Raw genomic sequence first — 13,065 nt, 5'->3', positions numbered from 1 at the left:
ATAACTATATAACAGGATAAAAAATATATTTTTGTAATCTTTCCAATGTGAGCAATCATTATTTATTTTTGTTAGAAGCAGAAAAATTTTAAACTTGTGCTTGTGTGTATATTGGACAAAGGCACACTTATTTAAATGTTTCTTTTATTCAACACTGTTTTCCATCATGTCTTTTAAAGCCACTACATCCTTACTGTGGCTGCCAGAAGTTTCTTTGCATTAATTTCTGACCTGAGGGTAATAACGCAGTTTCGCCGGACTTAAAAATGTACCTTTGCTCAAACAAAATTTCTTCTTGAGCTCTTAAACTTATCAGAAACAAATGAAAGGGAAACACATTCCTGGAGAAATAATGTTATTCGGTGTTCAGGTTGGCTGGCAGCAATGTGACTCAAAATTAAACCCTTTCTACTTTATGCCCGTACATGCTGTGACCACCTTGCTGTTATCTGTGTGTATATGTTTCTACCTAACCAACCCTATTTCATGCATTTCCTGTTTTGTTTGTACTCACTCTCTTCTTCACTATGATGACAGAAATTGCCATCCTACTTCAGGTAATACAGGTTACCTTTGTTTAAACCGTAACAATTACCGAGTTGCACCTAAAACGAGTGTCCTCTGCCAGGCGTGTTGTCCTTAAATGCATCTTTGCTCTTTTGCTTTGAAGCTGTCTTCAAAGACCACTTGATTATTTGCTGACATGGTGTCCTATTAAAATTGGTCCGCTGCAAGCAGGAGATCCACAAAGGCTCCTCTTTCAGGAATTCACACAATAAAACATGGATGTGCAGTTGTGTGTGCATATTGGTTGTGTGGCAGTGATGAATATTCTGCTTATAACCGAGTCAATAGTGTCTCCCTCCAGATATTTTTTTGCCCTAAGCCACCGTGGTTTCTTCCCTGACATTCAAAATGGAACAGCCTGTTTATCTTCCCCATTCCTCAGTTACAACTACAATAATATGATTTGCTGATGGTTTCAATAATTAATTTTCTGGATGGTGAATCTCTTCCATCACTGCGTCCTCCCAGAGGCCCTGTCTGTGCTTTCATCCCTCCATCATTTGTCTCTGACATCCCTTGCCTTGGTGCCATTCTTGGACCGAACAGCCAGACCCTGAGGAGCGCTCGCAAAACGAAAAGTGAAGTAGATTTTAATCTCCTCTTGATCTGTTTGTCTTATAGCTGCCTTTTCCTCCGTCTAGGCTTCCTCAGTAGCCCCCAGGTAAAGGAAGAAACACCTTTTTAATTAGTTTATCAGAGCCTGAAAGCAAAGTTCATTTTTATAATAACAGTTCAGAATTTGTCCTTTGGGGATGGATATCAAAGCTTTTGTTTATTTAATCTCTGACTTGTTTGGTTGCCATTAAGAAAAACAGCACAGAGGGCAAACAGTGGAGAGCAACAGTTCAGTGGGATCAACTCAGAACATACGACCCGTTTTCAGATTGGCATCAACTAATTTGAGCTCAGTATCTACTCTGACAGCGCTTCTTGGCTCTTTAACCTCTCTGACTATCCTTGGTATCAAATTACTTTGTGTCATCCTGGCATCTGTGCAGAATTGGAGAGCAGAGAAAACATTATTCCCCATCATATTATTTTTTTTAAGTGATATCATGGCTAGCGAAAGGTTAAAAAGAAAAAAAAAATTAAGGGGCTAATTGACTTCTGGCTGTAATTGTGAAACTACATTGTTTCTCACAAGTATCCTGGGCTCTTTTGCCAGGGACACATCTGGAAAGCTTGTACCAGTTAGATTGTGCTGAAAGTAGCATATTTGCTGTGCGAGGTGACATTACCCAGAAACTTTTTGTTAAGCATATTTTAATGCACATCACATTGAAAACCAGTGCATGCAGAAAAAACCTTTTGATTCTAATCTTGCTGCAATTAATACTAAATCCACTCCTGTTTGGAACCCTCCACACTCAACTTTTCTCACTCTTTGACATCTATCTAGATGATAACTGATAGAAATAAGATTAACTTTTATTTTTTTACCATGCCTTCTTTGGTCTTGAAATTAGGTCTCTCCCATAGCCACTGAACTAACCCTTTTAAGCATGTGGGTGTGTGTGGGAAGGAATACTTGCACATGTGAACAGCTATTAGACAACCAGAACAAGACCTCTAAATGATGAAAATAAAAATTTGTGTTTCTTTTTTTAAATAATATGCACATTGGCTCATGAAGAAGCCACTCCAAGCTGCAAATAACTTTGTGAGAGGCTTAAAAATTGTGTCAACTGTGTGTGTAAATTTGGAAGATTTCAGCAGGACAGATTTTGACTCTTCGTTTTTCACAGAACTATTTTGAGCAGTCTTCACATTTAAATCGTCACGTTGTCTTCAGATGTTTTAACATTTCCATGTGTTTGTCATCCTTCTCAAGTACGGTTTTGTCAGATTGTTGATAACTCAAACTGCCTCCTTTGGAGACGTATTCCTGGTTTCCCTATAGGGAAAATTCTCCAAATTATTTTTTCAACACAAATTGTCAGCGATCAACCATAAATCCTAAACACCTAAGGAATACCTTGCAAATATTCCTGACCCTAGCAGATACTTACTTATCTGTTAAGTATGACAACTTCACAAGGTCAAGATGAGCTGTTTATACTTTCATTACACTCAACAATATTGTGAAATATGCAGCTTCATTCATTAAACAGTAATATTTTCATTATCTCTCCCATATGACATGGCTTTCCCATATTATATATCATGATTTATGTGTCACATATTTAGATGCACATTATTACAGAGATTTGCTTTTATTGTAACATATGTGAAAAGTGCATATTTAATATATAGATATAGAGTGAAGCTATTATAATCATGCATAAAAGAGTTGAATAAAAATCTGACGTGCATAAAATGCTATTACATAATAATATTAGATACACAGAGAAATTTTTAAAACCTGACATATTTACACATATACTATAATTGGCCATTAGCTTTAAGACTTTATCTTTGGTCTTGTAGTTCAGTCAGATGAATCTTATTTTTCTCAGCAGAACATTGGGTGTCGGCAGCACATGTATTTTCTTTTATGCGTTTCCTGTTTTCGCCAAGCATGAGCTACCAACCAAGACGAATATTGATCTCCCCCCACAGCATTATAAAAAGAAATCTGGCCAGATGGCAACTGGGTTGACAGCAACAGCAGAGTGTTCAAAGCAAATATTATTGCAACAGTGAAAAGTACATCCGACATGCCGTGGCAAAGGCAACAGAATCTTAAAGTCAAATTGCAAAAGTCCTGTAGTTTGGCCATGCGGGAGCAGTTTGACAGCAACATTATGACCACTGAGAGACAAGAACAAGGCTCATCTTGTTACAATCATTGAAATGTATCGGGCCAACATAGTTTATTTATATAGTTCCAATTCAAAAATGTCATCAAGACACTTTGCAGGGTAAAATCATACAGAGCCTGTGCAATTACTGTTTATGTAATTCAGTTCAAAACAAATTCATCTGTCCATTAATTTTCTATAATTCTCTTAACCTCGGGTTGACTGAGGGCGGGTACCGAAACCCCAGAGCTCAGTAGGCAGTAGATGGGGCGAACCCATAAAGGGGCAGTATTATTCTTGTATCATGATCAAGTAACTGTTACTTTTTAGATATAAAAATGCTATATTTATATCATTTATGACTTAAAAAAAGTACTTCCAACTTTAACAAGTTGAAATTGGGCCTCTGTCTCTAAAAATTCCTCCTTCTGAAACTCTGCCTTCAGGAAGTCATCACAGCATGGCTTCTCTAACACTTTCAGTTCATCTCTAAGAATTCAGTCAGATGCAGACCCAGCTCTGCACAGACTAATTTAATAGTGATTTACTAACAATAGAGTCAAAGTGAGATGGTCATAAAATTCCTCTTGGTGAAAACATGTCTAAAGAAAAACAATTTCATCAACATGTCACTTTATAACAGCGCGACCTCGTAAGCAAGCATGGGGCGACAGTGGACATGCGTGCTTACTGTACTCTGAAGGATCGGGTCTCTATCTAAACTGCCACAAGGGAGAGCCAAAAATATCACAAAGACTTGAGGTGTTTATCGAGCCCTCCAGAGTGAAACAGACATGCTGCAGTCAAACCAAACAGCATTAGGATCAATCTGCTCTCGGAGGCACAGCAAACACTTACTCAGCAGTAGGCTGGAGGTCATAATAGCATGGCTCATTGATGTGAAAACTGAAAAGCTCAGCAAACTAAACACATTTCTTGAAATTCATTCGGCTTAAATTCATGTGAAGAATGCGTCAGCCCCTTTTTAATGACCTGCTTATGTCATTTGCACTTGTTAACTTGAGCTAAGGCTCTGCCAGGCTTCTCTGTCTGGCACGCAGAAGGCACATTGATGGTGCCACGTGTGAATAAGGCCATTTCTCTTCTGTACAAATATTTTCTGTAGCACTAAAGAGCATGTATGATTTCTCTCATCCCTGATTGTATTTTATATTAGCTCCAAAGTATAGTTTTCTTAATTTGAAAACTACTCAAACTGGAGGTTTTCTTCTCCGCTAAGCTGTTTCTCCAGTATTGGAGAAAAAGGATTACAAGGCTCCATTTTCCCCGTCACTCTCCCTACTGTTCCACATTTTATTGTGGAAAAGTATTTTATTTATTTTGGTACTTTGAAAATGTGATAGCGGCTCACGTTTCTTAAACGAATGCTTATGCAGAATCTTTTGGCAACTGGTTCCCTTATTTTTCACTCGGTCAGAGAATGATCCTCGAGGTACACTTAACTTAAAGTTTTATGTATCAACTGCCATTCTTGCATTGGCCCTTGTACTTGCATTATAAATCTGACTTCTTTAGTTGAATTTTAACAACGATGTCAAACTTTCTCAAGACTTTCCTCGAAAAGACATTTTCTCATTTTGCTTGGTAAATAAAGGTTAAGTGGGAATGAAAAGTATTTTGTTCTGTTTTAATTAAAATTTTTATACATTTTAGTCTACTTTGAACATGAGTTGTTTGTTTTTATTTGCTCTTGTTAGCTGTATAGCTTTTGATTACATCTGCACTTTAAATATTTTAACTTAAATAGTTCTTGCAGAGGTTCTACCAAACAGCTTCTATTGTATTTTGGCCTGTGCTTGTATCCCCAGAACCAAGAGGCAGTTACGGGAGCTGCCATTTTCAGTAGTTGTGTTTACTAGAAAAGAAAACACTGCCAGCAGTACCGGATATAGCCGTACACATAAAAGTAATGGCAGAGTTGTTGATTATTTTGGATCCCTGTACGTAATAAAAATCTATTAACTTGTTCTCAGATCCGACAACACAATCACAGCATTTTATGTTTACACATCAAAGAAGCAACAGATCTGAAAATGGTTTGACTATTATTGCAGATATGCTTAATGGTCCTTAAAATGAACCTATCAGATAAGGCTAATTAAAGAAAAAGGACACACCAGCCTCAGTTGTGATTTTTTTGTCCACCAGACTTCCATGTGTTGATCAGTGAGAAGCGAATAAGCGTGGTGGAGCTTTTTTTTTTTAATGCTGCTCTGTTATCAAATAAATTTTGATGGGTAGCAGATGGAGATTTTACACGAATCAATGAAAATAATAAAAAAAATAATAAATTAGGTGAGGCTCAGAGACAAAGTTTTTCTTGTCACTTGAAAGCAAATTTCTATGCAGCAAGTCAAGCTGGATTTCTTACGTATATTGATTGATCACGCAGATGAGACTAACGCAATGCTTTAGATTAGAAAGATGAGAGGGGAATGACAGCAGATGAGAGAATCGTATTAAGGAGAGTGAAGGAGGGGTGGCAGCATGTGCTGCAGTGCTTCTGCATTACAATTGATCGACTGCTTTAACCACCAGTGCTGCTCACTGAAGCTTTAAATAGATGGATAAAACTCTCCTTTACCCAGCTCTCTGTTGGTCGCTTCTCCTCCCAGCCTCCTTGATGCCTTCCTCATTCTTTCACATTCACCTCTTCTCCCTCTCTCTTTTCTTCTTTATTGGCTCTGCTGTTTACTCCTGTTTCCTGTTTCATTTATCTCCTTTCCTGCGATCCTTTGCCTTCAATGCTAATTTTTCTTTCTGACTCGACTTATCTGTGCTGTTATTCTGCTTTCTTCTTTTCTTGTTCTGTCTCTGGCCCATCCTTACACTGTCTTTCACTTCGAATTTTCATAAAATATTTTTTAGCTGATCTTTATAGCTTCTGAAGGATGTTCAAACATTTCCTTTCATCTTCAGCTCCATCTTTTAAGTTAAGTTCTATTGAAATTAATTGATATGGTCACAGCAGATAAGCTCTCATACTTAGTCTGGTTCTGGCAAAGGAGTCAGTCTATGGCTGCTGTCGCCATAAGCTTGCTCATGAAAATGAAGTGCAGCCAACTTAACCAGTTAATGAAAATCACTGGGCTTCCTTAGATGGACCACTTTTGAAATCACTTCATCAACTAATATTGACTGTTCTGTCTTGTAACCTGGACCCAGCTGGAATGGATGAAAAAAAAAAACTGTTTATGTCTCACTTTAATACTTCAAACCATCAAGTAAAAAAAAAGAAATTAACATTAGAGAAAAGTTTGCCAAATTAATACAAGATGCATTTGTAAGTCATGAAGCAGGATGAGGGTATTATGTATTTTCAATAGCAAAGTCCGATTTTGCAGCATAATCAGGTAATCTTCAGATGTTATTAAAATGCTGTGGAGCAAAAATAACTTAAAAGAAATTTGACATTGTGTCTCAGAGCTGCTGCTGCTAGTCTGTGGGAGCTGTGTGGGGTGCCGCAAGGTAGATGTGTAGATGATAAACAAATGCGATAAATCGTACAGCAATTGAATATTTTGCCCATGTTTTAGATTTTATCATAAATATCAAATCACATTGATGATGTGGATTTTTTTTCATTCAAGTTTAACACTCTTCAAGAATCTAATATCACTTAAAGAATAGGCTGAACTAGGAGACAAAGAGCAAATTATTTACACCATGTCATAGGTAAGTTAATAAAAATCTTGTTTAGAAATAACTTATTTGCTCAATTGTTTTATCTAAAGACACAACACCATGTTTCTATTATGTTTTTGAGGTTTTTATACTGCAATGATGCCGGATTAAAAAACAACTGGATTAAATATGAATTTGTAGAATATTTCTAAAAAGACTCCACTAAAACAAATCCATTCAAAACCTTTGAATCTGCTTTAGCACAATGGTGCTTTCACCATTGTATTTCTGTTGTTTCAGTTTTGCTAGAGAGTAGAGCCCTTGTAGTAATCCTGACTTGTCCTCCAGTCCCCCTCTAACCAGGTACGAGCCTCATCTTTTTTCCTCAATCTTTTTGCTTTCACTTTGTCTCCTAGTTGTCTTCAGCTCTCATTTCCTCACAGCAGTAATGCCATTTTTCAGCTAAGTGAAATGAGATGGGTTTTCTCCAGTGGTAGACAGATGGAGGTGAGGACAGGTCCAAATCAGCAAGCAATTGAAGCACACTGCACCACACACTTATCTTCCCTATGCTTCAAGGGAATATGACAGAGCAAACACCCTTGCAGATGTGCTTTTACGTGTTTGTGCAGACTGTAAAGAGAAAATGTGTTGCTCAGTTATGAGAAATGTACACCACAAAGTCTCCCGTTCACCATTTTCACTGGGTTGATGGTTCCTTTTCATCACAGTTGGAGAAAAAAAAAGCAGCTTCAGATGTAGCATGTCTACAACCTAGGCGTCATCTCTAAGGTAAGAGAGAAAATTACAGCATAGGATCAAATATTGGCACAAAATCCTCTCAAGTCTGTATTTCTAGCCAATCTGACTCTAATAAACATAAGCAGGTTGTTTGATCAGGTTGGAAACCAGGTGATGTTCACCTTCGACACCAGCAGCAGCTCAAACACAACCCATTAGGTACCTAATGGAGTCAAGGCAGGTATCACTCCTTGATGTTAGGAGCCAGATGGTAATGACTCGTACATAACACAGGTCTTTGATCTTTAAACTCTGTACTCGGTCTCATTTAACTTGGGCGTTTTATATAATTGAGCCATTTCAGATTGTCATCCCTGGACAGAGTTTAAAACTCACTTTGTCTTTCATCTAATTTTACCAGGGTTGACATTTTACTCAGGCCTTTGTACTTCTGTAACACATGCCTGTTAAACATTTCTGATAAAATCACCCTGATCAGTAGTGGTCATTTCACCTGCAAATATTGGGGTACTTTCTTTGGCTTTTTTTGTTTTACTTCCCCACCCCATCTCCTTTACCTTATTTTATTTATTTTTAGTCAAATAAAAGTATGGAATTTTTTTGCTGTTGGACACAATTATCAGTCAGTGAGTTGTTTTAATCTTTTGTCATCTTTAACACAAGCCAGTCGTTCTTGTGTGCTCTGGCTTTTGTCACACTGGAGATTGATTTGTGGAATGTGATTAACTCTCTGAAAAAATAGCCCTCATTAAGCAGCTCACAACACAAAAAGCAGTGTGTTTACCTCATACCTTTCACCATTTTTCTTTTTTGCCATTCCCTCTGACTCATTATTTTTCTGCCTGCTTCAGTTAGTCGAAGGTTAGAGTCTGCGAGCTGTAAAATCAGGAGAACAGCCTGATGTTTCGCTGCATCAACTTTTAACTGCACAATGTGCTGATTCTCCTGCTCTATGTTTATCTGCAAACTTCCTTTTGCAGCTCAGAGATTCAGTTTGTCCCTCCTGTTTCTTGTTAGGCCCTGATGCAACCAAGGATCCCTGTTTGAGAGTTCGCTGTCCTCCTCACAAAGTGTGTATCAGCCATGACTTCCAAACCGCCATCTGCACCAATAACAAGCAACCTTCACACAGGTAAGAGTTGGTCGGACTATATTTTGAATATAAAGCAGTATAGAAGAAAATACTAAGAATATTTAGCTGCAAATGATACAAATGTTTTTTATCTATTAATACTGAACATTTCTGAATATAATTTACAATAATAATTACCTTCACTTACTTAATTGCCTAACAGTCATGTAAACTGTGAACTGTGTGTTCAGTCTAAGTATTTGTAATCCCTGAACTTATTTATGTATTTTCTCAAGAAACAATGAAAAAAACACAATGTGCTTTATGTAAATGTACAGTGGAAGAAATATAATACGTGGTTTTACTTTTTCTCTGATACGTCTATCCGTTTAATTTCAATTCTTACCACTTCGCGTGTCCCTGCAGAACAAAAGCATCCCCACAGCCTGATGTGTGGACCAACATGTTTCATATGCAATATTATTAACCACATGTAATGTGGCATGTTGGCCAGAAAGTTAAATATTTGTCTTATCTCTGTTGCCCCTAAGTGGCTTGTTGAAAACTTCTAATTTGGCTTCTTTGACTTGCGTGGAGTGCAAAACTAACGGTTGTCCTGTCGTTAATTTCTTCCACCTGAGATGTGGATCTCTGTAGCTCCTCAAGAGTTGACTCAGGCTTTTTGGCTTCTTCCCTGATTGCTCAAAATCAATCGGTTTAGGTGGATGGTCATGTACTGGTGGGTTTGCAATGATCATTTACTCTGTTTTCACATGACGGATTGAACAGAGCTCCATGAGCTGTTCAAAGCTTAGGATATGGATTCATAACCTCGTTCTACTTCAAACTTCTCTACAATTTTATCCCTGCCCCATCTGGTGTGTTCCTTGGTCTGATGCCGTCTGTTCAATGATGTTTTCTATGGGAAGCGTTTGAGTCCTTCACAGAACAGCTGTGAACTCTAAAGGCAACTCGCTTGACCTTTTGTTTTTCAGCAAACACCTTATAAGAAGCACATCACACTTATACATGTTTTGTTTGTAAAAAAAATAAAATAAAATAAACTGTGTGCAGTATTATATGTTGAAAACATATAACATGTTAAAAGTACAGTTTGTATTTGTTATGTAATGATATAAGAAAATACCGAAAGACAGGAATTCTTTTTCCAAGACACTAAAAACAACATTTAGAGTCCATGATTTAATTCTTTGAACTTCCTGCTTGTTAAACCACACCTCGCTGATAATGTAAATAACTGTTATGTTTATTTTCTATTTCTGTTGCAAAAATACTGTAAGCAAATCTGCCTTTTATGTTTGTGTTGACAGCTCCTGATGAAAGAGAAAAATTAGTCTGTGCACGGATTTGGGTAGAATTACAAAAGTAGGCAGTGTATGTATGAATGCCTGCAAGCAGTGAATAACATCTAAATAAACACTACACCGGCCACCAGGGTGCAAACCCTCTGCATTGCACAATATCTCTGCAAATATTTGCAGAAACCAAGTTCAGATTTGTCTTCTGGGAGGACAATGAATATGTGTTATGCTAATTACTACAACTAATTTATCTCATGGAAAAAAAATATATATATATATATATATATATATATATATATATATATATATATATATATATATATATATATATATATATATATATATATATATATATATATATATATATATATATATATTTATATATACATCAAGCTTCAATGAACGATACTATTGGGAAAACACCAATTCCAGATGAATAATCTAACATATTAACCGGCAAATAGGACTTGTAATGAATGTAGCAGAAGGGAAAGGATAAAGACTAAGATTCTTGGGAGCTAATGACTTGGGAAAATCAATTACATTCAAACCAGAGAGGGAGAGAAAAAAATAAATAAATAAAAATATGCTCCAATTTCTTTTTTGAGAAAATGCTTGTTGAACTGAGAAATTGAAAATCCTTAAAAATTAACAATGGTTGAAAACGCAAACAAATTGGGTGGTGATGGAGCAAACAGATAGTGTGATTAAAATTAATTGGTACTGTAAGAAGAATATGTATGCACGCATCCGTCAGAGGAATGCATGTGACTCTCAAAAGATTTCAGCACAAAACACTGCTACATTTCACACTTTTGTGAAAATCCTGTGACCCAAATGTGTATAGGATAATGAGCGTCAACTTTTTACAATACTTCTGAGCAATTTGTTTAACTCCAACTTTTTAGAATGTGATACATCTTTTTTACTAGTCTTACACAGATATCTTTTGTTTTTGAATACAGTTACCACAATAACTACTGCATGTCTTTGACCTTGACTCTTTTCTAGACAGAGACACTAAGGAAACAAAGTATGCATAGTCTGTGTGTTTGTCACCTTATAGATCTACCTGCCCAGCCATTCTCTGTTTAACTATTTTTCTCTCCAAGAAAAATAGGCCACTGATGGAGCTGCAGGTACCATAAACTCTATGCCATAGAAAACGGGTCCTCAGCCAAGTTTTTCTTTTGTGTGTGTTGCTTTCTGTCTGGGATGGAAAATCCCGTGTCTGTCACAAATTATGGACCATCACAGTATGCCTAGTCCAGGAGAATGAGTCTCATGCTGGTATATTGGCATCACTCTTTTGAACCATCGTCACAAGCTTGCTCAGCGTGTGGGATTGCTCCCTAGTCAGCTTGATGATCTGTCCACTGTTGTCCACTGTCCACATGCAATCGCTTTCTAAGGAGAAGAGATTGCTGAAATATCAATGACTGTAGGGAACTGACTAATCTTCTTTGCATGGATATCAACTAAATTTATACTCAGACTGCGCTGTGTGTTACTGAATCTATTCTTGCTATAGAGTTTAACTTCATTGGCATAAATTTGATTACCGTATTTGATTTGATGTATAGTGATGTTCTGTGATTCTTAAACAATTGCTCCTAATATGAATTAAACCCTGGCAAAGTGACAAAAAAAAACTTTTTCTTTTTTTTTTTTTGTGAATTGAGCCTATGAATATGAACTGAACTGAGATAAATACAGAAAAATAATTTTATAATAGGCTTTCAAAAAATAGAACCTGTGATGATTTTAGTTGCTTTAGTGCTGCCACCACATTTCAGACTGACATGATCAATTTAATGCTGCTCCAGTTTCGTTTAAAAAAATTTAACATAAAAAAATATATCAATGCTTGCATTTAATCCCAAAATAGAATACAGATTATTTTGTTCGAACTGATTTGAGAGACAAACTCAAATGAATGTTAATAATTGCAACCTCAAAATTTGATACAATATGTGTGAGGCAGCCATATTGGATTTTTAACTTGGCTTTAATAATGCCAAAATGTTTACCCAATTTTTCCACAGTGAAAAATTTTACATTATTGATGTAAAATAAATAATGTTCAGTGTACAGTTCAGTTTTTTAGCATATTCTCACAAATACCTACCAAACATGGATAAATGTCATTAACTTCTACCAGATTTTCACAGATTATTCAAAACAATGGTCCTATTATGGAGCTACCTTCAGCTGCTGCAGTGGTTAATCTTCACTTTTTATATCTTTGTGAAAAAGTCTGTTTGGCTCTCATTGCAGCCCTGCTCGATGGACCAGGCACCAGGGTGTTCAGTAGAGCACTTAAATAGAAAATTGCGACCAGATTTGAATCAAACATAATTACAGTGGTGGTTGAAGAGGCCTCCTTGGACCAATCAGGATCTACTTCATCTGACTCTGACACCCAGAGACATTTTCTCCTCTGTAGAGAAGTGATTCTGTCTGAAAACTTTAAATGGCTGTAGCATTATGGTGGCTATTAAATTATTCTCACACACAGGCATATATGTTTAATGTATCCTCTCTGAAGTGCTTGGCATTTAGCATGCTAATATTTTTGTCCTATGGTTTTATGTACATTCTGGTAACCTTTAAAAAAAATTTAAAAACCTTTCAGAATTATTAACTTCTAAAATACTTTTTCTGTTTCTCTCCTCTGCAGTGTGAAGGCCAGGAAAGGCAGCGTGGGCCACAGGCATGGGGTTGAACCTGGGGCTCATGGAAAATGTAGGCTCTGCTCAGCATCCCAGTCATCTCCTGTATGTGGCTCTGATGGACACACCTATTCATCTAAAGTGAGCTTGGGATTCTTATTTTTTGTTGAACTTTACCCTCAATTTTTCTCGTCTTCTATTTCTTCACAAATCAATTACATAAAATCCATCAAGCTACTGATAAGTATATGCCGTCAGACTTTCCTGCAAAATCTTATTTCCAC

General features: G+C 36.7%; 1 protein-coding gene across 1 annotated transcript in view; it reads left to right on the top strand.

Moving 5' to 3' along the window:
- The window catches only part of spock1 (SPARC (osteonectin), cwcv and kazal like domains proteoglycan 1), a gene marked incomplete at its 5' end in the record, with an annotated part of 48,887 nt that overhangs the window by 16,269 nt on the left and 19,553 nt on the right, over positions 1 to 13,065 (top strand). Inside the window, 2 exons of the mRNA XM_055034426.1 lie at positions 8,733 to 8,847; positions 12,790 to 12,922. Coding sequence (XP_054890401.1) covers positions 8,733 to 8,847; positions 12,790 to 12,922 — 248 coding nt within the window. The remainder of the gene's footprint in view (positions 1 to 8,732; positions 8,848 to 12,789; positions 12,923 to 13,065) is intronic.

The sequence above is a fragment of the Poeciliopsis prolifica genome, unplaced genomic scaffold, assembly GCF_027474105.1.
Source record: "Poeciliopsis prolifica strain line A6 unplaced genomic scaffold, Auburn_PproV2 SCAFFOLD009, whole genome shotgun sequence".
Lineage (NCBI taxonomy): Eukaryota > Metazoa > Chordata > Actinopteri > Cyprinodontiformes > Poeciliidae > Poeciliopsis > Poeciliopsis prolifica.
Note: the sequence above shows the minus strand (reverse complement) of the source record. Positions and strands in the feature narration are given on the sequence as shown.